Below are 25,397 nucleotides of genomic sequence, written 5' to 3'. Positions count from 1 at the left end.
GGACAGGGACAGGGACACGAGACAGGGACAGGGACACGAGACAGGGACAGGGATGGGGACAGGGACACAGGACAGGGACACGGGACAGGGACAGGGACAGGGACATGAGACAGGGACAGGGACACAGGACAGGGACAGGGACAGGGACAGGGACAGGGACAGGGACACAGGACAGGGACATGGACACAGACACGAGACAGGGACAGGGACAGGGACAGGGACATGGGAGAGGGGATGGAGGAGTGAGACACGGGACACCAGGGGATGGGGGACTGGGAGAGGGGACAGGGGTGAGGGACAGGGACATGGGAACAGGGACAGCAGAGCAGGTAAGGGGATATGGAAGAGGGGATCATGGATGCCAGCACCAGGGACAGGGGACTGGGACAGAATGAACAGGGATGGGGAGGCGGGACAGGGACAGGGGGTGAGGGAAAGGGGACAGGGAACTGGGACAGTGGACAGGGCACATGAGAGAGGAGATAGGGATGGGGGAAGTGGGAAAGGGGACAGGAGAGCAGGGACAGGTGATGGGCTGTGGGTGAGGACACTGGGCACAGGGGACATAGGAGTGGGTGAGGGACATGGAAGAAGGGAACAGGAGAGGGGACTGGGGCTGAGAGGAGGCAGGGACAGGGAGCTGGGGACAGGGGAGGCCTTGGGGACACAGTGGCTTTCCTTTGGAACTGAGGTCCTGCTCCAGGCCAGGAGATTCCCCCTTCCCTGCCCATCCCAGGCCCTGCTCCCAGGGCTGCCGTGATCACTGATGGGAGCAGGGGACACGGGACACACAGGGGACACAGGCACACAGGACACACAGGGTACACAGGACACACAGGCACACAGGACACACAGGACACACAGGGGACACAGGGGACACAGGACACACAGGACACACAGGGGACTGTCCAGGTGTCACGCTGCCTGCAGGGTGAACTTGGCTGTGAGCAGCAGGACAAAATATCCGAAATTCTTTATCCCCAGGCACTGCAATGATTCTGCCTGTGCACCTCTGACCGTGCTGGCGCTGATGCACGTCTCAGCACAGAACATCTCAGCACAGAACATCTCAGCACAGAACACCTCAGAACACTCCTTTTCCTCCCTCCCACTTCAACTCAGGAATATCTGGCAGTGCAAACGACTTCTGACCACTTCAGCCAAGTGTAAGGAAAAAAACTCTCATCCCAATTTAGTCAGAGCTCCAGTTCTCCCTGTGCTCCCTGACACACCTTCTTGCTGATTTTACATGGCCAGAGGGCATAAAGTTGCATGAAGAGAACAAATAATATTCATTTTAACTCTCAAAGTTAACAGATGCTTTGCCTCAGCTTAGTTTTCTTTGTCACAAGCTGGTTTTGCATTATTTATTACCACAAATAACTGAGATTTCATAGCAGTAAATTCTGTGTTTGATATGTAGAGATCTTGACATTATTGCTTAAAGGGAAATCAGTGGGACAGATGAGAATAGAGAATTGTTTGAACAATAGAAGGTCAAATTCTGAGCCTAAGCCAATGGTAGCACCCAAATGCAGCTTTTAAATTGTATTAAAATGTTTTATGTGTTCTCCAAATGCAGGGCTGGTGTGAGCCATCAGTGCAAAACGGGATGAATCCTTCAAACATGAAATACATTTCAGTCTCTTCCCCACCCACTTACACCACAAATAACATCGACGTCCCTCCAAAAATCCTCGTGCCTCCCGTTTTCCAACCTGCGAGCTGGGAAAGGGAAAGGAGCTCTGCCTCCAGTCTGGAGGATTCCCAGGATTCTGACTCGGAGAGCCTGGAAAAGGAGAGGCAGTACCAGCTGGCACTCCTGGAAAATCAGGAGCTGGTAGGGCAGGATGCTGGTGACATCCTGGAGGATGACATCATGGAAGAGGACAGCTTGGAGGAGATGAGTTCTGAAGAGAAAGAAGCTGAGTATGACACAAAAATGAAAGGAAAACAAAAGATTTATGGCAGTGGAAGGTAAGGCAAAAACTTTAGTGGAGTAGAATGATTCTGACACTTTTAACCTGATGTTCCTCAAGGCCACATTTAAACAACCTTTAAGAAAGCATTAACTCGGTACATAAAATAAAATTGAATTTCCTGTCATATGCATGGAAGGTTTAACCCTGGATAAATTGGGAATAATTCTTGAGTTTAAAGAGATTACATTAAACCCGAAGTAATAACAATGTGCAGTTTCAATTTAATAGTCTACTTAAAATAAAATGACAAACAAATGAAGGCTAAATGATTAATAGCATGCTTTTATTCACCTCCTCAACAAGCAAAATGGCCAGTTATTGAATATTTTATTGTGAGTGCAAATGATGTTAATTGTACTAGAAACATGCTCTAATTTTTAGTAATTTTTTTGGACTGAATACTGTGCTGAATGTGAGGCTCTTCATTAAATGGAAATTTGATTTTATTTTGTTTGAACTCAGCCCAGTAAGTACTCCAGTGCAGTCCATTAAGCAGAGCAAATATCACAGCACATACATATGAAACCCCCTCTCTACATCCATTACCAACCTCGGAATTTGAAGAGGAAATGCTGCAGCTGTTGTCTGCTCACCACACTTTTGTTGAGGAGCCCCGAGTCCATCCAACCTCCCCACGGAGCTGGGGGCAGGAATAAAAGGTGCCCTTTTTTTGTCTGGGGATGATTAGGGATGAAGGAGCTCTTCACACTCATTTTGTCCCCGCGCAGTGACCTGGGCTGAGTCCCACAACTGGGTTCTGTGCACACATTTCAGCACAAAGGGACTCTTTAGCATTGTCCTCTGCCATTTCAATCATTGCAATTAGCTCACATATTTCTGTACTCACTTCAAAACAGCCTCACCTCCAGTGCTATTTACCTGCAGCCTCTGCCAGCTGGGAAAAATGATGTTTTCCCTGGTGGAAATCAGCTCCAGGAGGCCGTGGCAGCCATGCTCACCTGGAAAGCAAAGACAAACTTATTTTGTTGTTATTATTGATCTTTGTGTTATGATTATTTCGTTATTAGGAGCCACTTGAAATATAGGCAGAGGCATGTAACTCATTGAGAAACGATGAATAAATGATTTAATTTTTTTTTTAATATCATTAACAAGGCCACAGGTTGGGGAATCCAGCAGATTTCTTTACCAGGAGCTGAAGAATCAACCAGGTTTCAGTGCCTGTAGTGTTCTTTGGCAGAGTCACCAAGAAACCAGGGCTGTACTGCAGGTCCAGGGAAGAAAAAATTGTGTTAAAAGCATTTTTTTTTCTCCCACATTCCTTCCTCCTGCCACTACCTGCACATCTCCTGGAATCCTGTTTGGATGGATTTGACTCCTGCAGTTGGTTTTCCTCCCATTGGATCAGATCTTAAATCAGAAATTGGATCAATTGAGGATTTTTTAAGGCAGAGCATCTGGCTTTGCTTTATGACAAATGTAACTCAGAGTAATAATTTAGCCACTTGTTAAAAAAATTTGTCAAACACAGACTTCTCATTTACGTTTTTCTACTCTTCTCGAATCACTGCCTGATTTTTAATAAAAAGTGATTTTACATCTTTTGTAAAAAGAGTTTTTTAATCAAAGCATCAGGATGTTTCAGAGAAAATAAGAACACAGAGTTGGAAGCTGTTCTTGCTTAGACAGTCTCAAAAGGACACTTGAAAAACTGATTTTACTGGGGATTTCACTTTTATTTCACTCTGCAGAGCCTTTGAAGAAGGAACAACACAATTTGTAGACTATATAATCTGCCATTTGTAGACTATATAATTTTTAAGGAGACAACAGAACAATGCAATTTATCATTTCACCTTTTAGCTGATTCTACTAGGATTTAAAAAATTCTGTGCCAAATTTAGGATAATGATTGTACTCCTCTGTGATCTGAGTGTTAGACCAATTTATCACTCACTGATGATGGAAATTAAAAAGGAAGTCCTGCCTAAATTTTCTACCAAAAAATCCTTGATAAAACTGTTCTGATCCTGGTCTCATACTGAATGCACTGAAATAATTCATTTGGCCATGACAGGACATCTGTTTGCACACTGAAATAATACAGAATTTGTACAATTTATGCAGAAATAATTTGGTGTTTGTTTTTTAATTAGGAAAAAGCTGCCTCTGGATGAATATTCCAGCCTGAGGTACAATCCTCATTGGAAGAGTGCAAAAATGGGAGCAGATTTTTTTGAGGCAGAGAAGACATCCCAAATTTTTGGAGGAAGCAGTGAGGACTTTTCACTGGATTCATTTTATCTCCATTGTGATGGCTCCTCAGAAAATAATCAACAGGAGGCAAAGACCCAGGATTCACTGCCAGGGTTTGGTCCCGAATTATTCAGTTTTTATGGAGAAAATGTGGCCAGCAACAAACCTGTTGGGCCACAAGCCAAAAGGAAGGAACCTGCAGATGGATTTCATTCCAAAGATAATCCTGGCCGTGCTTTTCCTCCCCAGAATCAACAGGATCCACCCCAAAAAGCAAAAAAAAACTTTGTGAAAAAAAACAAACGGACTTTGGGGTTACACTCAGAGAAGATTAATTCCTATCTTGAGCTGCACAATAAAAAGCAGCAAGTTCTTCAAGGGCAGGTGGGTAAATTTATAAATTCCCTAATTTCTATAGATTAGGTCTGTCCAGTGTTGAACTCTGAGCTTTGCAGAGGGGAGAGGCAGATTTGAAATCCATCATGCAAGTAAGTGCCAGCTCTGGTTTTCCAGGGAGAATCTTGTTCACCCTTTATGGAATAATTGACAAATCTCCAGCTGCTGCCAAGCCCAGTGGTGGCCACGTTCCAGCTGCCTGTTCCTGGCCAGGAAAGTGTCACAGATGTCACCCTGCTTCTTAATCTTGATGCTAAGGAAATTCTGTCTTCCTTCCTGACATCTGCACTGCCCCTTATCAGTGCCTCTTTTTATGCTGCCTCTCATTTTTATTGCTTGTCCAACATGAGTTTGACAATTAATCTCTCTGCTATGCCTTATTCCAGGTTTTTCTCAGTGGTACAAATGCAAAGTTGGTTAGAAGGAACCTTTGAAGCCCATCCATGGGCAGGGACCCCCCCACTGTCCCAGGTGCTCCAAGCCCAATCCAGCCTGGCCTTGGGCACTGCCAGGGATCCAGGGGCAGCCCCAGCTGCTCTGGGAATTCCATCCCAGGTGCTGCCCACCCTGCCAGGGAACAATTCCTGCCCAAAATCCCATCCAGCCCTGCCCTCTGGCAGTGGGAGCCATTCCCTGGGTCTTGTCCTTCCATCCCTTGTCCCCAGTCCCTCTCCAGCTCTCCTGGAGCCCTTCAGGCCCTGGAATGGCTCTGAGCTCTGCCTGGATCCTTCCCTTCTCCAGGGGAACATTCCCGGGGCTCTGAGCTCTGCCTGGATCCTTCCCTTCTCCAGGGGAACATTCCCAGGGCTCTGAGGATTCCCTGGATCCTTCTCCTCTCCAGGGGAACATTCCCAGGGCTCTGAGGATTCCCTGGATCCTTCCCTTCTCCAGGGGAACATTCCCAGGGCTCTGAGGATTCCCTGGATCCTTCCCTTCTCCAGGGGAACATTCCCAGGGCTCTGAGGATTCCCTGGATCCTTCCCTTCTCCAGGGAACATTCCCAGGGGCTCTGAGCCCTCCCTGGATCCTTCTCCTCTCCATGGGAACATTCCCAGCTCTCCCAGCCTGGCTCCAAGGGGCTCCAGCCCTTCAGCAGCTCCGTGGTTTCCTCTGGGCTGTGCTTGGCTCCGTGAGGTTTCCATGGGCTGATGTCCCAAGGCTGTCAGGATCCCAGACCAAATTTGACACTGGACATCAGCACTCGTGTCTGGAAGTTCTGACTGTGCACAGTCTCAGCCAACTTGTGGCAAGATTCGAGAGGAAATGTAATTACACTTCCTAATGAACCATTAGAAACGAGTTCATTGCTTTTCCTTGTTACTTATTATGCATAATGGGAAGGGGGGTGGGGGTCACTGAATCACTCCACACAGAAAATTCTTACCTTGGGAACCTCCAGGGACGTTGTGCTTCAATTGACACCTCTGCCAAGGCTAATGAAGAGTTGACACAACATTAGAGGGAATTTTCTGACTTCGTTCCAGTGGCAGGAATGATGGACAGGATTTTTTTTTTTCTAGTAGAGCTATTAAGAGCACTTGTTTTTTTCAGTTCTAATTTGGATGATGGTAAAAATAATGAGTGTGGATGGATGCTAATTAGAGATATGTTGATATGATTATGTTTGCTATTCAGGGAATTCTGGAAATCTTTCCTGTCTAAGTGTTGGAGCCAGGGATCACGACTTCATTGTGCAGACAAATGAACAAAAATATGGATTAGGCAAAGGAATCAGTTAAAGTCAGGGTTATGAGCTAAAATTATCTTGCTGAAGTGGCCGTGGGGACAGCAGAGAGGTGACACAGCAGGCAGAGGGGGTGTAGGGGGTGTGTTCCTGACTTAGACAAGTTACAGCGAGGTTTTGGGCTTCTCTTCCCTGGAAGTGTTCCAGAACAGGGCTTGGAGCAGCCTGGGATGGTGGAAGGTGTCCCTGGCCATGGCAGAGGGTGGGACAAGATGGGCTTTAAGGTCCCTTCTCACCCAAGCATTCCACAGCTCTGTGATTCCACGAGTGGCATCACCACTTGCTGTCAGCCCCCCAATCTGCTGTGGGACAGGCAGGAGTTACTGATTAATTTACTGTTAATTGACAGTTCATGTACTGATTCCTAACCAACCAGTAAATGAACCCAACCAAGATATCCATGGCTTGGTCGTGTTGGAAGGGATGAAAAAGGTCCTGAGGGGAGGATCGTGGTGGTCCAGGAGCCAACCTTGGTCACCCCACCTGAACAACTCTATCCAAAAGTGCAAAACCACCGAGTACGTGAAGAAACAAATGAGCCACATGTCACCAATCAAACTCTGCTTCCCTAAAATGATTTTTTTCTGAGCTTTGAAGGGGGTTGAAGCTGAATTTATTGATCTGCTCACTGCTGGCTGCCAGGGGCTGTGGTAATGAAATAGTGTTTGCTTTGAGGGCAGGACTTTGTGCACAACTCAGTTAAAATACTTCCAGCCTCGTTCTGCAAGATTTAGATTTACAGATTACAGATTTTCTCTGTGCTGGAGGTACCAAAACCCACCATAAACCCGTGCTGATCTGTATATTTACTAATTCATACAGCATTTTATACAGCACCAAGTCCTTTGCAGCGTTGCCTGATTCCTAAAGAACCCCGTGATGAGTTTCTTTGAGAGAGAGCGAGGCAGAAGGAGAAGCAGTGGCCCAATCTAGCTCAGCTGTGCTCAATCCCAGTTGCTTTCCTACCTCCAAGCCCCTTACTTCAAAGCCAGGAACATAATGTACAATTTTTTAATGGCTCTAGAGCAAGGCACTCAGACTCTCTGTGCACTGAGCCTTCCCTCGGTGTAAACACCTAATCAAGATTGCCTGTGCTTCAACAATAGCAGCCAAATGCAATTCGAGAACCACAAGGCTTTGAAGTCCTCCCTGCAAAGGCTGGTTTGGCAGTCTGGGATAATGACATGCCATGATTGCTGCCTTTGTTGTATCTTTTCAGTGGAGAAGCAATTATGGGCCTCAATTTAACAGAATAGGCATTACACAGCTTATGATTCTCAAAATGCAATTTCATTTGATCATTTTCTCAATTTGATTGGTATTAATAGAATGGTTCACAAAAAAAAAAAAAAAATAATGCTGGCAGAGGTTGTGTCCTGTTCCTCTTTCAAAGAGATAATGTAGAAGTATGTTTTACCTGCCCAGCACTCCATCAATGCACTGAGTCAGTTGGTTCCACCAAAAACATCTTATTCACTGCAAATCTGTGTCTGTCCACAGCTCAGGAAAACCAACCTCTGTGGTATTTTTTAATTTTCTTGTGAATTTTCCCAGGGATTTACATTGAATTTGGAGCCATGAGATCACCCATAAATTCATCAATAAACCCTGGCCACCTTTTCTTATCTGCCCTAATCTCTTACCCCCAGAGTGAGAGGCTCAGCTTCTCACATTTTCTTCCCACTGATGATTTTCAGTTGATAATTGAAAATCATCATAAATATCATAAATACCTCCCCACTGCCAGTTGTGCTGTGGTACCACTCTGGGGCAGAGCAGAGATTCCTATCACAGTGACACTGCCCAACACACTTCCACTAAAATACTCCGCAGGATAGTTTGGGACAAAAAATAGAAACTAAAAAATGTTAAAAATTGGATTTCCTGCGGTTTTATAAATTAGAAAAAAAATTATTTCGAGGGAAAAAAATTTGATATATTTACAAGGATTTCACTTGGTTTGTGCAGTGTTAATTGCACAAACTCAAAAAACTTGCTCCAAATAAATTTCCAGCCGTGGTTATGTGGAGCTGGCCTTGTTTGTGGGCTTGTTTTGCCAGGCTCTGTCTATTCCAGACTTGATTTCTGCAGCTCCTCCTGTGCTTTTCTCCCCCATTATTGTGTTTTGCCAGTTTTCCCTGCGAGCCTCTCTTGCTGAGGTGTGTGATTGCTGGCCAGGGATGGTTTCTGCCTGCTTTTCTGTTATTAGGTGCATCCAGAGGAAATGGAGGAGCCCAGACATTTGAGAGTTTCTGTGCTGCGCAATTTTCCTTTCTTTTATTCCTCTTAAAAGTCGAAAGAATCCTCCCTCCCATTCATTGGGTTTTGCTTCTTTTTCTCCTTTAACCATTCCTCTCCTTGTCATAATGCCATAATCTCTCTCCTTGTCATAATGTCATAATTCCATAACGCCAAAATTCAGCTTTTTAATAGGCCACAAATGATTTCTCTTTTTTTTTTTCCCATCCCCTGATTGCTGTGACCACGAACATTCCTGGTTTTTAGGTCACAGATCCTACACCAGTTGTTGAAGAACCACTCCAGAATTTCCCAGCATTCCAGACTGGGAAAATGAAATCTGAAGACAAACGGTACCCAAAAGGACAGCAGCTCAAGGTTCCTTTTTGAGAGAATTGAATAAAGGAAACTCAGTAGAATTTATTATTTTAGAATTTAAAATTTTATAAATTTCGAATTTTTCAGTTGAAATATATCTATAAAATCACCGAATTTGGATGTTTAAAGCTGTCATCTTGTGGCTTTTAAAGTAATTATTACTGACAATAAATCCTTAAATATTTGTCAATAGAAAAGCACTGTAATTTAGTGTATGTGTGCTTTATGTACTAAATAAATTTAAAGCAAAATGCCAAGGAATTATGAGCTGACAGAATCCATTATTGTCTATTTAGGGGATGATTTGGTTTATAATCTAAAATTACAAATTAGTACATGCTCGTGTTTGATGGTTTGGCAGAATTCTGAGCCAGAACTTCCCCATTTCTGCCTGATTTGTCCCCTAAAATTGAAGAGGAGTGAATGAATTGCCATAAACCAGAAAATGCAACCAAATCATCTCCTAAATAAATTCTGTCTCACAATCCTCCTGAACCATCAAACAACCATGTACTAATTTATGATTTTAGATTGTCAACCAAATAATCTTCTAAATCAATTCTCAGAATCCTCCCAAACCACCAAACACAGCCCTGTAGTAATTTATGATTTTAGATTGTCAACCAAATCACTTCCTAAATAAATTTTCACAATCCTCCCAAACCATCAAACACAGCCATGTACTAATTTATGATTTTAGATTATCAACCAAATCATCTCCTAAATAAGTTCTTGGCTCACAATCCTCCCAAACCACCAAACACAGCCATGTACTAATTTATGAATTTAGATTGTCAACCAAATCACCTCCTAAATGAATTCTCAGAATCCTCCCAAACTATAAAACACAACCATGTACTAATTTATAATTTTAGATTATTGACCAAATCATCTCCTGAATAAATTTTCACAATCCTCCGAAACCATCAAACACAGCCGTGCACTAATTTATGATTTTAAATTATCAACCAAATCATCTCCTAAATCAATTCTCAGAATCCTCCGAAACAATTGAACACAACGCTGTACTAATTTATAATTTTAGATTATGAACCAAATAATCTCCTAAATAAATTGTCTCACAATCCTCCCAAACCATCAAAAAGAGCCCTGCACTAATTTATAATTTTATATTGCCAGCCAAATCATCTCCTAAATAAATTCTCACAATCCTCCCAAACCATCAAAGCCTGCACTAATTTATGATTTTAGATTATCAGCCAAATCACCACCCAGACAGATCCTGATTCTGGCAGCAGCCGAACTGGGAGCATTCCCAACCAGACAATTCCTGACCTCCGGCAGCCAGGCCTGCCCGGGGTGAAGCTTCCCCAAACTCCCGCAGCTGGGTGCGTTTCACCCAAATTTGCACAAAAATCTGATTCTTGGGTGCATTTTATGTTGCTGTCGAGGAGGAATGGGAATGAAGAGACTGACTCAGAAGGCTGTTGAGAGTAAAACTCCAATTTATTCAAAATACACTGCTCTTTTACACAGTGCTCCGCAAATCCATTGGTTCTGAAGTGAAAACAACGCAATGCATTGGTGTACAGTGCTTGATGCACAATGATAGAACTTAACTATAAACAATGTGAAAAACAAGAGTGATAAAGAATTATTTGCATTCTTTTCCAGGCTTTTTCCTGGCTAGAAACTCTCAGTTTCTCTGACTGAATCTGAGTCCCACACATTTTATCCTCTGCAGGGGCTGCTCCCGAAGGAACCCCGCAGACAGGAGGGTGGGATGGGGGATTCCAGCCTGACAGGGATTTCTGGCTTGGGAATGGATTTGTGGATTCCATGAAAGGAAATCTGAGTTTTTCCTCCGAGAGGGCAGCACCTGATGCTGTAATTGGAAAATGATGGATTTAAATGAATTTCAGATTTACAGTGTGGCAGTTTGGCTCTAAATAGCAGTCCGGGTGTGCCTGAATTATTGAATTCTGCGTTATGGTTTGCAGGGAGGAGTGCTTGGTTTAGAATAAGGTTATATTTATAATTTCTAGCTTATCATTTTAGAATAGAATATAATTAATTTAATACAATATATGATATGATATGATATGATATGATATGATATGATATGATATGATATGATATAATATAATATAATATAATATAATATAATATAATATAATTAATATAATATAATATAATATAATATAATATAATATAATTTATGGTTATTTTATAATTTATATAATGTTGTTTCTATAATTTATAATTATCTTTCTATATAATTTATAATTCTTTTAGAATTTCTAGAATATAAGATTATTTATACCATTCATTGATATCAGGCTGTTCTACCATGGGCCAGCCTCACAGTGCGTGCAAAGCCATTTTCCCCTGAGTTTTGGCACATAAAAAGCAAGAAGTGATTTGATTTCTGGAGCATTTTTTCCAGGTGGTTGACGGGGAGGCATCGCTCATCCTCAGGTTTGATCTGTGCACTTCAGGGCCCCATTTTTGCACCTCATGCAGATAAAATTCCCTCAACCAACATTTCCCACACCCAATTTGCATCTGCAAGGGCCTGAATTTATAGCCCAAAGCTGAAAATTTGTCTCAGGCCATCCAGCAAAGTTTTGATGCAGAATTATCCATTGAGCAGCACCTAAATTACATCTCCTGTCCTGGACTGAGGGTTCCTTCATAATTTGAATTTTGGGTTAAATCCAGCCATGAGCAGGGTTAGACCCAAGCAGCTCAGAGGGGTTTTGATGTGAGTGATGAAAATTCTGCATGAATATCTCAAAATATCCACAGTGAAATTCACCCGACTCGTTTCAGGAACAGCAGCACGAGTTTTATTTCTGTTTTATTTCCCTGCAGAGGAATAAAACAGAATCCCAGCAGCCTCTCAGTGGAAGAGGAAAAGCTTTCCCAAGGAGTGATGGCCAGGAAGCCCCAGGAGGAGCAGCAGAAGCAAAGCCTCGGGTCCAGCAAACCCCAGAATTTCAGGCTGTTCCCCCCGCAACGAATCCAAATTCTTCTCCTGGCCCAGCAGAAAAATCCCAAAGTGGCTTAAATAATTTCCCAAATTCAATCCTTACCACACCTGCCTCTCATTTTCTCCCAATATTCCAGAATTTTTACCCAGCAGAGGTTTTAAATCCTGAGTATGGCAGTAAGGAGGACAAGAAACACCAGCAGGACTCTCCAGCTGGAATTCCACATCAATTCCCAGCCAGTGCCATCCCTGGGCAGGGTTTTTCCAGGAATAAGAGTGAGCAGGCACATCCAGAATTGGGGAATATTTCATCTGATTTTAATGCGATTTTTCAAGAAAAGGTGAAGGATCAAGCACCGCTTCCAGATTTCAAAAATCATATTCATGAGGATAACAGGTATTGGAATAGTTTGTGCTAAGGATTTAAGTGATAAAATAATAATATCATAACCCTGTGATGCTCAGAAAGGGAACAAATGGACAAGAAAATGCTTTAAAGTCCAAAGTATGAAGTTATTTTGGTACAAACCTGCCATTATAATTTACTTCATTAAATTCATTATAGCTATTGATAATTTACTTCATTAGATTCATTATAGCTTTTGATTTTTAAATATGGCATTGGAAAAGGACAGTTCTGTCCTCCAGGTATGGAGATTTCCACAATTTAAAGTTTTCTTTTAGGAGGCTGGGGGGGAAAGTTTAAAATATAGATAGGAAAGGGCATTGTGCATAAATTAAGAGTTTGTAGCAAAATTTGCAGGGTGGATATCCAGGGTCAGTTCTGTCCCTAAAGGGGAGAGCAGGAAAATCCTCAATTATGTAGAATTTCACCTGTCTTGATTTTAAAAAATGAAGGTTTTATTTCACATAAACAAATAATTCTACCAGTAATCAGCAGGCCTGATCCAAAACCTTTCATTGGCTTCAGCTCCCTTTGCTTGAGGCTGAAATTTCCCCATTTGTGTTTTTTTTTCCATTTATTTTCCATGCACTTGGGTGCAAGCAAAGTAATTTATTGTGAAATCCTCATCATCCCATCTCCCTGCTCCTATATTCCATGTTCAGGTTATTTGCTGAGCTGACTGCTGGGTGTAAATTCAGATTTTTTTCTCTTTCCCCCTCAATTTTGAAGGCCTTTTCCATGTTTTGTTCACAGTTCACCAACAGCTGCTTGCAGAATCTCCCATTTTAGAGAAAAGAAGGAGCAGCATCGGCCAAGAATTTCTGATTTTGATGATTTTGCTGGCACGTGGCTCTGGGGTTTGTTCCCACCTGCCCAGCCCCAGGTACAGAGGGGATCCCAGGGAGATTCAGGAAAAGCTGAAGGAAACCCAAGGAAAATGAGACGAAGCAGCTCAGAAGGATCTCTCCTGCAAAGGGAAAAGCAAAACCAGCCCAAAGCCATCAAAAAGGTGAGAAAATAAATGTGGATTGGGTGGTTTAACATTTCTATTCTCTCTCTAATATTTCTTTTTAATAAACCAAAGGGGTTTTTTTTTAAACCCTATAAATAGGGACTGAGAAATGGTTTGAATCACATGGACACGTAGCAGAGCATTAAAAATCATGGAACAAAGGTAGAAATAGACACTGAAATCATTTTAGAGCAAAGGGATCCACTCGGATCAGTCTGGTTTAGCTCCAGGGACACACAGAGCAGTGTTTGTCCTGTCATTTATCCAGGATAAATAAAATTATTTCGGGTCAGGCTGTTAGTGTGGAGCAGCAGGCAGCCTCAGATCTGAGCCATCCATTATCCCCCTCATGCTCCTTCATTGTCCAGCTCAAACCTCCTGCTTTCCAAGGGATTCCAACCCCAAATCTGGAGGATTTGTAAAGCTAACAGCATAAACATCATCCCAAACCTCCTGATGGTCCTTATTAAAACTTGGATTTTTGTCTCCTCTGCATGCCCCTTGTCCTGGTGCCACCACTCAGCCCAGCTGCAGGGGCACAGCAGAAGGCTGCCCGTGACAAATTCAATGTTTGAGAAGTTTGCTCCAGGTTTCAGGGCAGACAAATAAAGCTGGAATAATGATTTCATGCAGTTTGGCTATTGCTGCCTGAGTGCCTCTAAGAAGAATTAGGATTATTTTGGTAACTGAAGGGCAGATCTCCTTCTCTTTCTGTTCAAACCATTGTTTCTTGTCCCGTGCTTGCAGCAGTTTTCTCACGCTTCACATGTGAGGAATGCACAGAGAATCAGACTGCTTCTGCTGCCAGTAAAATCCAGCTTTTCCTAAAAAACAAATGCACTCATGATCATTGCAGCAAGTGAGAAACCCCTGATTTTGTGGGACACAGCAAAATTAACTCCTCACTGTACCTCAAATTAAAAATTAATGAGTCACAGCAAGTAAGAACAGGGATAGCTGACACAAAGGAAGCTCAAATAGGAAATTTAGTGCACAGAATTAATGTATCCACAGCTAAGTTTAACTTGAACCTGTGTTTTAAAGAAATGCCCATTTTATTTTCTTTTATTTGCATATAGAAATAGGTGTTCCTGCATTACTCTGTGGTTGAAATTACCACAGAGGTGATCACAATGAGCTTCACTGACAAGTTTTTTAAACACAATTCCATTCTAAAAATGTGGCCTTGAAAGAAAATAAAAATATTACGGAGGCATTGGAGTCTTTGTGTGATGTCCTGAAATATTGGAATGGCATCACGCACCTCTCCTCATTCACTGTGCACTTGTAAAGCCTTTGCTGTGCAGAAAAACATGGATTTTTCAGCTGTCTGTGGGCAGATTTGAGAGCAAGGAAAGGTTATTCTCACTAACAGCAATTGCCTGATTTTTGCCACCAAATCAGGCAATTTTATCTGCTTCTCTTACAAAGAATTTCTTTGGAGTCTCATTCTAATCACAGTCAAATGAGTGGCTTTAAGCTGTTTCCAAATAAAGCTCACAAAAGGTCATTTTTGACTGAGAAAATATTACTTTGTGCTTGGCATAATTGGCAATTTCCCACCTGGATCCAAAGAAAATTCAAAGAAAATTCTGTGTCATTTGATTTTTGCCATTAACTCATTCCTGCTGGTCACTTATTTAAAATGAGACTTGCCAGGGTGGGACTGAGATTGCAAATAAAATTCTGAGGTTTCCACTACAAGATTTCCTTGAATTATTCTCTCTGTGAAATCATGTCAAGGAAAATCTGTTTGCTCTTTGGTTTTCAGCTGGGTAGCTCCAAATTCTACTTCAATCTGAGTATGAAGCTTGGAGGCCTTGGACCTGACTATGAAACAATCAAAGAGAAAGTGAGTAAACCAAAAGTGAATTTAGACAGGGGAGAGTGGCAGAGAAATCATAATTTATGATTATCTGGGACTTTATATCCTTGGCTATCTGGAAATCCTACAGGAAAATTCAAATAAAAGCAAAGACAGCTGTGCTGGGGATAATTTTAACCCTCTAATTTTAAAAATCCAGAAAAAGGAATTAATCAGGGCTAACTGCACATCAGGAAATGACACACTCGAGCGGCTGAGTTGTTATTCCCAGCGTAAAGATCCACCAAATGTTCAAAGTGGGAGTAAAAGTTGTGTAAACACAAGAAAATATTTGGCTGCACTCTGGTAAAACGGAGACAGATTGTTCAGGACAGAATAAAGATGGACCTGTCACATTTCTGCTGAGCTCCATCCTCTATTCAGTCCAGGGAAAAGCTCTTAAAAGGGAAAACTAAAAAAAAAACTTAAAAAAAGCTGTGCCATTTATCAGGGCTGCCTGTTGTGTGCTGAGGAGGGATCAATGGCAAAGCCAGGTTGAACAGCAGCAGAGGTGGAAATGGAATATTGGTGGGAAAAGGCTTTCATTGATGGATCCCCCATTGAATTCCAGTCCCCTTTTTCTGCTTTTCTCAGAAAGAAAAGCTAAAGCTGCAGAAGGAATATTCCAGGCAAATTAAGGAATATAACATGAAGAATATTACTGTGCTGCAGAGGTTTTTGCCTGTAAAACCCCAGGTGTCTCCAGGGTGCAGACACAAGGTAAGAGCTGAGTCCCTTCCCAGCTGTTCCTGAGGGGTGGCAAGTGAGGACTGCAGGCTCCAGGACAGAGCTCTGAATTCAATAATATCAGAATTCCTCCATTCCTTGCATTTCTTCCCCAAAAAAAAGACACTAAGAGACAAAACTTGATTGTTTGGGTGGCAAAAAGAGGTTTGGATTCTTTTAGACTTCACTGGCGACATGAGATGATGCAACTTCCACTGGAGACATGAGGTGTTCCCAAATCCCTGCAACAAACAGGCACCAAAACCCACCCCAGGTTAAACCAGGGCTCTGCCAGCTCCAGCATTTCTGTACAACTCTTTCCATTCCCTCTCCAATTCCACGTTCCAGGCATTACTTTGCTTTTTAATTTTGATAGTTAAGTGCATTATGCAGGAGAACCTGAGCTTGTCCTGTTAACCTGCAAAACTCCCTGCCTGAGGGCAAGAGCCTAATGAGGCTGGGGGAAAAATGTTTATAAATTAATAGATTTGTGTTGTTCTTTCTTTTTTCAAATAAAAACGCTTCTTCAGTGTCTAAGGTGGCTTCCAGTGGTGTCAGGAAGCAAATCTTGGGCTGGGTTATGTTCCAGTCACCACTGAAGTATCTGGGATTGAATTCTGTCAGAAACAAGATCAGGAATTTAGACATATCTTAACCCACCTAATTAGTTTTGGAAATATTGGCCAGCTTTTCTCTTCCTCAGTTCCCCCAGTTTTCCTGCTTTTAGGCTCTGGAATATGCCAAGAAGATTCCAAGACCAAAGACCTTCATTGCGAGGCAGCCAGAGCAAGAGGTGAAGGAGGCTGTGCCCCAGGCTCCAGCTGGAACCAGGTTCCCCAAAATCCCATCCCTGGAATCTCTGTGGAGCAGGCACGAGAAGGAGAAGGAAGTTGTGGCTGCTTTCAAAGCCCTTCACATTTTATAGGTATTTTGGGAAATCTCAGGGATCAAGGCAAAATTGCCTCAATTGTTTTATTTTCAGCTGTGACCATCGTATTTTCATTTCCCAGTCTGCTGAAATTTAAACTGGTTTAAGTTTAATTATTTTTAAATATTAGGATTGTACCTATTTTGTTTAATAAATAGTCCATTTGCACTTATATTGTTGTAAATATAATCCTCTGTTCTTTTTCTTTGAAATAAAGGATCTGACAGTTGCATCTTCCAGACCGATCAGCTCTTGGCTTATCACAGCTGGATCATTTTTAAACACAAACAGGCAGACGTATCTACAAAACATTAAAAATAAACTTCTGTTTCATCTGATGATCTTACCACCAGCAACGTTTCTCTTTCTGAAGTGCAGAAGAAACTTTTGGTCAGAAATAAAAGCAAAAATAACCCATTGCTACTAAAAAAGAGAACAAAAATATGCTCCAAACACGGCAGTTGGTAATGACACAATGCTAATTATTTAATTGTTACTCTGTTATCTCTTAGTGAAGAGTTTCCACAAAAAGATCAAAATTTTGAAGCTTCATTTGGGACAAGAAAATTCCAAACAAGTCCTGACTGAGCATGCAGACAATCTGGGATTAGCCAGGAGCAGTTGGAAAATATATTGGGTAACTGAGGATAATTGAGAGCTGCATGTTTGAGAGGAAGCAGCTTTTAACAGATTAAGGCTGTAAAAATAACAACAAACAGATGGGTTTCTTAGGGCGCTTCCATTTCTTTAACTTAGCAAATTATGAATTAAGTCACCATATGAAATGTGATTAGAGCACACAGCGAGGGAATTTGGGCTAAAACCTCCTGGAAAACAGGCTGGATAAAGGAGGAAAAAAAACCCAACCACCTTGTGATGATGTGGAATTGCTTTATCCCATTTATTTGGTTTCTTTTTATGGGGGGTTCCCAATTTAATTTGGGGAAAAGTGGTCCTGATTCTGCCCTTCCTGATGGAGAAGGGACCTGGCCTTGCTTTAAAACCCTTCTGAAGGGCAGGAACTTCTTCAGTCAGCCCTTGGATTCACAGCTGGAAGTTCAGGACATTTTTAGGAATATTGGGACAAACCCAACCAGCATGTGATGATGTGGCATTGCTTTATCCCATTTATTTGGTGTCTGTTTTATGGGGAACTCCCAGTTTAATTTTGGAAAAGCAATCCAAATTCTACCCTTCCTCATAGAGAAGGGACCTGGCTTTGCTTCCAACCCTCCTGAGGGTCAGGAACATTTCCTCCACTGCTGAATCAGCCCCTTGGATTCACAGCTGGAAATTCAGGACATTTTTGGGAATATTGAGACAAACCCAACTACCTTGTGATGATGTGGCATTGCTTTATCCCATTTATTTGGTGTCTCTTTTATGGGGAACTCCCAGTTTAATTTGGGGCAAAGCAATCCCAATTCTGCCCTTCCTTGTGGAGAAGGGACCTGGCTTTGCTTCCAACCCTCCTGAGGGTCAGGAACATTTCCTCCACTGCTGAATCAGCCCCTTGGATTCACAGCTGGAAGTTCAGGACATTTTGGGGAATATTGAGAAATATTAAGAATATTTTGGGAAGCCTTAGAGGAAGAAGCATTGTCCAACATGGGGGCACGGGTCAGGCTGCAGGGGAAATGTTTTCCATGACATTTTTGTCACTTGCAGCATCCAATTCCAGCTTCTGAACAGAACCTTCCTCTTCCTCAGCCTCCTTCCCCCTCTCCTTTGGGCACTGCCAGGCTGGGAAATGGTTCCATGCTCTGCTTTCCTACTTTTATTTTTCAACCAAACTGTAACACTTTGAAGCATTTTTGCTCAGGGCACCTCAACTTGTTGTTCCTGCTTAAAAGTGATAATCCCCCCTTAATCCAAACTTCAAGTGCCTGTTTTAATGAAACCTTCAGATGAATATCAAAGAGCTATTTACTCGTATCTAATATTTTAATTAGATTATATTCTCAATTTAACCCATTAAACCCCCTTTGATGAGCTCCATGTTCAGTGTTTAGCCCCAGATGCTGGAGGTAATGAATATTGGACCTTTGATTTAATGAGAACTTCTGCCTTTCCAGCCTGACTCCCTTTGTATCCCTTTTTTTTTTTTGCTTTTCTGGCCTATAGAATTCATTTAATTGAAGAAGTCTCTTATCACCACACATTAAGGAACCTAAATTAGCATCCCTTTTCTGATGAGAAAATGCAAGCAGACATTTTCTCTTTGATCTGAGGGCCGAGTTGAAGTAGGCAACAGCCCCCTGAAAATGAGCTGATGGCTGCATTATTTGGCTGCCATGCAGATGTGTCCATGTGGTGCAAAATGCTTAATGTCTTAATTGATCGCCTTCCTCCCTAGCTGCCATCCTCCTCCCAGAAATTAGGGGAGAAATCTGTTCATCTGAGGTTTTTTTCCTTAATAAAATAATGAATATTTAGGAAACATGAAAATATTAAACCTGTGCAAAACTTTGATACGATGCTGCATCTGGAGGAGCACATTTTTTATATATGTTATTATCATTTTAATGATAACTTTTTTTATATAAACACTGATGATGGCCATCTCACAAACCATTTAGAAATTCTGTTTTTTCTGCTGTTTTGGAAAGAAAATCTTTCAACCTACCTCAACACAAATTCAGATTTTCCCTGCGCTTCACAGATATGGTGGCACCAAAAAAAGAGACCAATGAGCATCCAGCTGCTTAAAGACAAAGGCCAAAATTTAATGTATTTCAGATGAGGGAGGCAAAATATTTAAATAAAAATCAGCCTTAAATGTTGAATTAAGTATTGAGGGAGAGGCTGAGTGGTGTCACTGAGCATGGAGAGGAGTCTGTGTGCACAACCCAATGGAAATTCCCAACATTTTCTTGGCAACACCTTTCCACTGGGATAATTTCACAATACTTGAGGTTCTGGAAGTGTTGCAGCTGAGATGACTTTCAGTGGGCAAAGCCTTGGTGTCAGTCCTACCTAAAAAACGTTGCTGTAATTACAGCAATGTAATTGTAATGTAATTACATCCTCATTGAGTTTCTTCCAAAAATAACCAAAGTTGGCTTCCCAGCACCTCGCAAAGGCTGCTGGCACCCTCAGGAGCATGAACTCGATCAGTTAAATACATTAAACAAGGGGAAACCTCACAGCCATCATTCCAGCTCTAAAAATAAGATGAGGACTGAAATCAGATAAGGTTTTATCCAAGTCCTGCAGTCCCTGAATGCTTCAAACATCCACCGAGGAGCTCTGCTGTCCCCAAACCAAACACCTGATTGCTGGGATCTCCTGCCAAGGATCCAATCTTGTCCTTGATGCCCAAACCTGAGAGTTTTCCATGTGAGAAAAAGCAGGAATGTGGAAAAGGAGCAGCTCTGGTGTGAGGAGGAGCTGGAGATACACAGAACCCAGCGATGGGCAAGGGCAGGGAGAACATCCTGGTGGGTCAGAACATCCTGGAGCATCCTCGGCTTTGCACAGTGCCAGGTGTGGAGCGGGGAGCTGCAGGTGCTGCTCAGAGCTGGGCTGGGTGCGGGGAGCAGGCAGGTTTGTCCTGCAGCCCCAGCAGAGCCAGCAGCATGCACTGGAGCAGAGAATGCCAGGCTGGGCAGCACTGCAGGGCTTGCAGTGGTTCCAGGAATGGTTTCAGTGGTTTCAGGAATGGTTTCAGTGGTTCCAGGAATGGTTTCAGTGGTTTCAGGAATGGTTTCAGGAATGGTTTCAGGAATGGTTTCAGTGGTTCCAGGAATGGTTTCAGTGGTTTCAGGAATGGTTTCAGGAATGGTTTCAGGAATGGTTTCAGGAGTGGTTTCAGGAATGGTTCCAGGAATGGTTTCAGGAATGGTTTCAGGAATGGTTTCAGGAATGGTTTCAGGAGTGGTTTCAGGAATGGTTTCAGGAATGGTTTCAGGAATGGTTTCAGGAATGGTTTCAGGAATTGTTTCAGTGATTCAGGAATGGTTTCAGTGGTTTCAGGAATGGTTTTAGGAATGGTTTCAATGGTTTCCTGCAGTGGTTTCAGGAATGGTTTCAGAAATTATTTGAGTGGTTTCAGGAATGGTTTCAGGAATGGTTTCAGGAATGGTTTCAGGAATTGTTTCAGGAATGGTTTCAGGAATTGTTTCAGGAATGGTTTCAGGGGTTTCCTGCTGTGGTTTCAGGAATGGCTGAAGTGTGGGCAGCTCATCTTCGCTCCTACCACCACAAAACTGAGTGAAAAAACCTTAAAACCAAATTCTTCCTTGAAAAAAATTGCGGGGAGATAAGCCACCTGTGGGATCAGGATCACCCATTTCCACCCTCCTGCCTTGCCAAGGATTAATGCTGGGAGCAGCTGGCCCCACCCCTGCAGGACAGCCACCAGTGGCTCCCCCAAGCTCTAGAAAGAAGATAATCCAAGAAATGAGAAATCTAGAAACAAATCCAAGAAATCTAGAAACAAGGTCACCCCAAAACCCAAGAAATTTAGAAACAACATCAATCCAAAAAACTAAGAAATCTAGAAATAAATCCAAGCAACAAGAAATCTAGAAACAAGATAAGCCCAAACCCCAAGAAATTTAGAAACAAAATAAATCCAAGAAACAAGAAATATAGAAATAAGATAAATCCAAGAAATAAGAAATCTGGTAGCAAGATAAATCCAAGAAACAAGAAATCTAGAAACAAGATAAACCCAGCACCAAAATCAGCCACTTTTTGAGCCAGGACCATCCAAGCAGGAGTTTGCAGTTGATTGAGGTGCTGCTGTTTGTTGTTGTGACTAGAAGAGAGGAAAAATTCCTCAGCATGGCCCACACCCTTCAGGAAATCAGTGATCAAAAATGTTCTGAATCCAGGAGGCAGCAGAGAGAAATGAGGAGATAAATAATGGAAAGAATTTTACAGCATGCCCAGGTCGCTGTTTGGTTTGGCCATGGGTTATTTACACCTTCCCCACTTCCTCCATGTGTGTATAACAGCAAGAAATTCAAATTATTTGCTCTATAAATGTCCATGAAACCTATATCTGATCTGCTTTTATGGAGCTCTGGCCATAGAATGAAAGAATTGGGGTTGGAAGTGCTTTCCAAACCCATAAAAGTTCCAACTCTTTAAGGCAGCATGCAGGAAAAAGCTCAAAATCAAAACAGAAAGCAAAGGTTCGTGGCAGGATTTTATAGATTGGGTTTTGATTTTCTATAATGAAAACAACAACAACAACAACAACAAAATACATTAACCACTTGTGTCTTAAATTAATCACCAGAACACAATTTCATTTCAGAAAAACTCATTGAAGAGTTTTTATAAAAATCAATCCTCTTGAAAAATAGGAAATCCACTGACATTTCCTGTTTCCAGCAATTATTTCCTGCAAGGCACTTCCATGTCAGCATTCCCCAAATAAACACTTTTTTTTTTTTTTTTTTTTTTTAATACAGCAGCTCTAATCTCTCTCCTACTCCTGGAGCTTTTTGGGAAGAACAGGGAAAAGTCGGCTGCTCGGAATAAATCAGGATCCAAGAATAAAAACTCATTTCACTTATTCCAAGTGAAAAAATCCCCGAATAAAACTTCATTTCATTTATTCCAAGTGAAAAAAATCTCTGAATAAAACCTTATTTCATTTATTCCAAGTGAAAAAATCCCTGAAAAAACCTAATTTCATTTTTTCCAAGTGAAAAAATCTCTGCTAGAAACAAAAACCCGCCTGCCCAGCCCTTCCTTTTTCCCAGAACCATCTCCATTCTCCAATAACCTGCTCCCAAAACGTTGCCCAGACTCTGTAAAAATGACATTTTCCCATCTCCAGCTGGCCAGGAGCTGGCTGGTGACCATGGGGATTTCTCTGGCAGTGAATGTTTCCTTCAGCTGTCTCAATTTCAGGGGTTTTTGCACCAAACTTCGTGGGATAAGCAGATTCCCAAATCTTCCTGTTCCCTGCAAGGCTCTGATGTCCAGCTGGGATGGGGACACCCCTGGACTGGGAATATTCACACTCTGCCTGTGTGGCATCGGTTTTTAATCTGAATTTTAGCTTGATTTATCAGCCTATAACCGCCCAGGGGTGAAGACAGTTGTGGGGTTTGTTTTATTGATCGGGAGAAATGCTTTGGGAAGGGAATTCCTGGAGCGGCAGGGGAGCAACAGCAGAGGTTTGAGGGGGTTTGAGTCGTATTTTCACTTTTTGTCATAGATCTGGCACCCCAGAGCAGAGCCAGGTCAGCCCTGAGCCATTCCCCACCCTGGAACAGCAGCGGCAGACGTGGTCAAAAAAAAAAAAAAAAAAAAAAATTAAAAAATTCCCATAAATACCATGTGGATCCCACAAATACCATGTGGATCCCATAAATATCATGTGGATCCCACAAATATTAGGTGGATCCTATAAAGACCATGTGGATCCCATGAATATCATGTAGATACCGTAACTATCATGGGGATCCCACAAATATCATTTGGGTCCCATCAATATCATGAGGATCCCACAAATATCAGGTCGATCCCACAAATACCATGTGGATCCCACAAATATCCTGTGAATCCCATAAATATCATGTAGATACCATAACCATTATGGGGATCTCACAAATATCATGTGGGTCCCATCAATATAATGTGGGTTCCATAAATATAATGTGGATCCCATAAATATCAGGTGGATCCCACAAATATCATGTGGATCCCACAAATTTCAGGTGGATCCCACAAATGTCCTGTGCATCCCATAAATATCACGTAGATCCCACAAATATCATGTGGATCCCACAAACACCATGTGGATCAGATGTTAATTTTAATAACTCCCAATGAAACGTGTGCCGGTGGGGGGAAGCTGACAATAATACCTGAGCAAAATATACAGGGAAAAAAAAAAGTGAATTTTCCAGGTTTTTCAGCTCCCATCGCTTCCCTGCCCACGGAGTTGGGAGAAGGGGAGAGCCCGGAGCCGGGAGCGGCATTTCCAGCTTCAAACCGGTTCGAGTTTTCAGGAGCAAAGCGGTTGCTTTGCCTTCTGAACCCTAATTTTTAGGGAGTCGAGTGGCATTTTGTTGGTGGAAATGATTGTCATGAAAGGATTTATTAAAGACAAGCGGCTTTTCCTGGAGAGGTGGATGGGTGTTGGGAGTTTTCCTCCACACACGGTGTGTGATTTATTTTACATGTAAAAAAATACAAAGGCAGATTCACGAAAAAAAGAAAAAAAAAAAAGGAAGCAAACATACACGTTTCCATCATCTATATTTTATATATTAAACAGGAAAATTAAACGTTTTTCCCTCACAAAACGACATGTCCCAAAATCCAAAATGCCCTGAAAGTGCTAAGAACGCCAGACGACCAAATGAAATTTCCGATAAAAACCGAAAAATCAGGAAATAAATTCAATAACCTAAGGAGACACCGCCACGCCGCCGTGATGCTGCTGCAGCGGGGAATATCAGAGCCAGCACAGCCCCGCTCCGGGCTTTTCCCGGGAAAATTCCCAATCCCAATCCCAATTCCCAATCCCAGCATCTCCTCCCTGGAGATGCTGAGCCTCCGCCGCGCTCCCGGCGCGTTTCCCAGCCAGCAGCTCAGCCCAAAAGCCAAACTAAATGATAAAAAAATCGGAATTTACCTGGAAATGAACCCCATTTCCCTGGCAGGAGGTAAAGGCAGAGCGAGCACGGCCGGGCTGCTCAGCGGAGCCGGCGCGGGGAGCCGAAGGGGGATGCAGGCGGGGGACAGGAGCCGCTCCGGGGCTGTTCCGGAGGAAAAGGGAATTATCCGGCATCCACACCTGGAAGCCGGGCAGGAATCAGGCTGCCGACGCTTCTCCAAGCTGTAGAAAATCCCTTTTTTTTTCTGGCTGGGAGCGCCGTTTGCTCCGTGCAGCCCCGGCAAGATCGAGTTCTTGGTGATGCTCCCCCTTCAAATCTCCGTGGCGGAATGAAATCGAGCGGCATTTTTGCCTTACCTGTTTTTTTTCGGAGGGCTTTTCTTACAATTCTTTTTATTTACGCGCGTCCTGGAAGCTCTGCCCGACCTCCCGCACTGGGGATGGGGACGGCGAGCGTGGGAAGAGCGGCGAGGATTTAGGGATTCGGGGAATAAAGGGTGAAATCTGCCCTGCCTGCCGCTCCCAGGAACCACAACACGCTGCCACGAGTATACATTTATTTTACACCCGAGGAAAGTTCGGGAAACGAGGAAAACTCCGACGCTTCGGAGGGAAGGGGGAACCTAAAGCGAACTCGGCTCGTTTCACTCCCCCCCTCCCCAAATTTCCGAGCGAAGCCCAACCTTGGGGTGATGCTGGGGGGCACCGGCGGCACCGCGGGGTCCCGGCCCCCTCGGGGGCATCGCCACCTTCGCCCCGGGGAGGGGAGGGGGCTCTGCCCGCATCCACAGCCCCATTCCCGAGCCGTGCCCCTTCCCGAGCCGTGCCCGTTCCCGAGCCGTGCCCCTTCCCGAGCCGTGCCCGTTCCCGAGCCGTGCCCGTTCCCGAGCCGTGCCCAAGGTGGGGAGGCGGGGGCGACCTGCGGGGCCGGGGCAGGGCCAAGGAGAGGCAGGAGAGCCCCGGCTGGC

General features: G+C 43.1%; 1 protein-coding gene across 1 annotated transcript; it reads left to right on the top strand.

Annotated features, from left to right (window-relative positions):
- The first annotated feature begins 1,117 nt into the window (after window positions 1-1,117).
- JHY (junctional cadherin complex regulator) lies at window positions 1,118-17,078 on the top strand. Its single transcript, XM_077788063.1, has 9 exons — window positions 1,118-1,166; window positions 1,583-1,977; window positions 4,100-4,583; window positions 8,845-8,955; window positions 11,749-12,305; window positions 13,068-13,323; window positions 15,098-15,178; window positions 15,785-15,910; window positions 16,644-17,078. The coding sequence occupies exons 2-9, from the start codon at window positions 1,613-1,615 to the stop codon at window positions 16,839-16,841; spliced, it is 2,178 nt and encodes a 725-aa protein (XP_077644189.1). The 5' UTR covers window positions 1,118-1,166; window positions 1,583-1,612; the 3' UTR covers window positions 16,842-17,078.
- Window positions 17,079-25,397: the final 8,319 nt, after the last annotated feature.

This window comes from Lonchura striata, chromosome 23, assembly GCF_046129695.1.
Source record: "Lonchura striata isolate bLonStr1 chromosome 23, bLonStr1.mat, whole genome shotgun sequence".
Taxonomy (NCBI): domain Eukaryota; kingdom Metazoa; phylum Chordata; class Aves; order Passeriformes; family Estrildidae; genus Lonchura; species Lonchura striata.
Note: the sequence above shows the minus strand (reverse complement) of the source record. Positions and strands in the feature narration are given on the sequence as shown.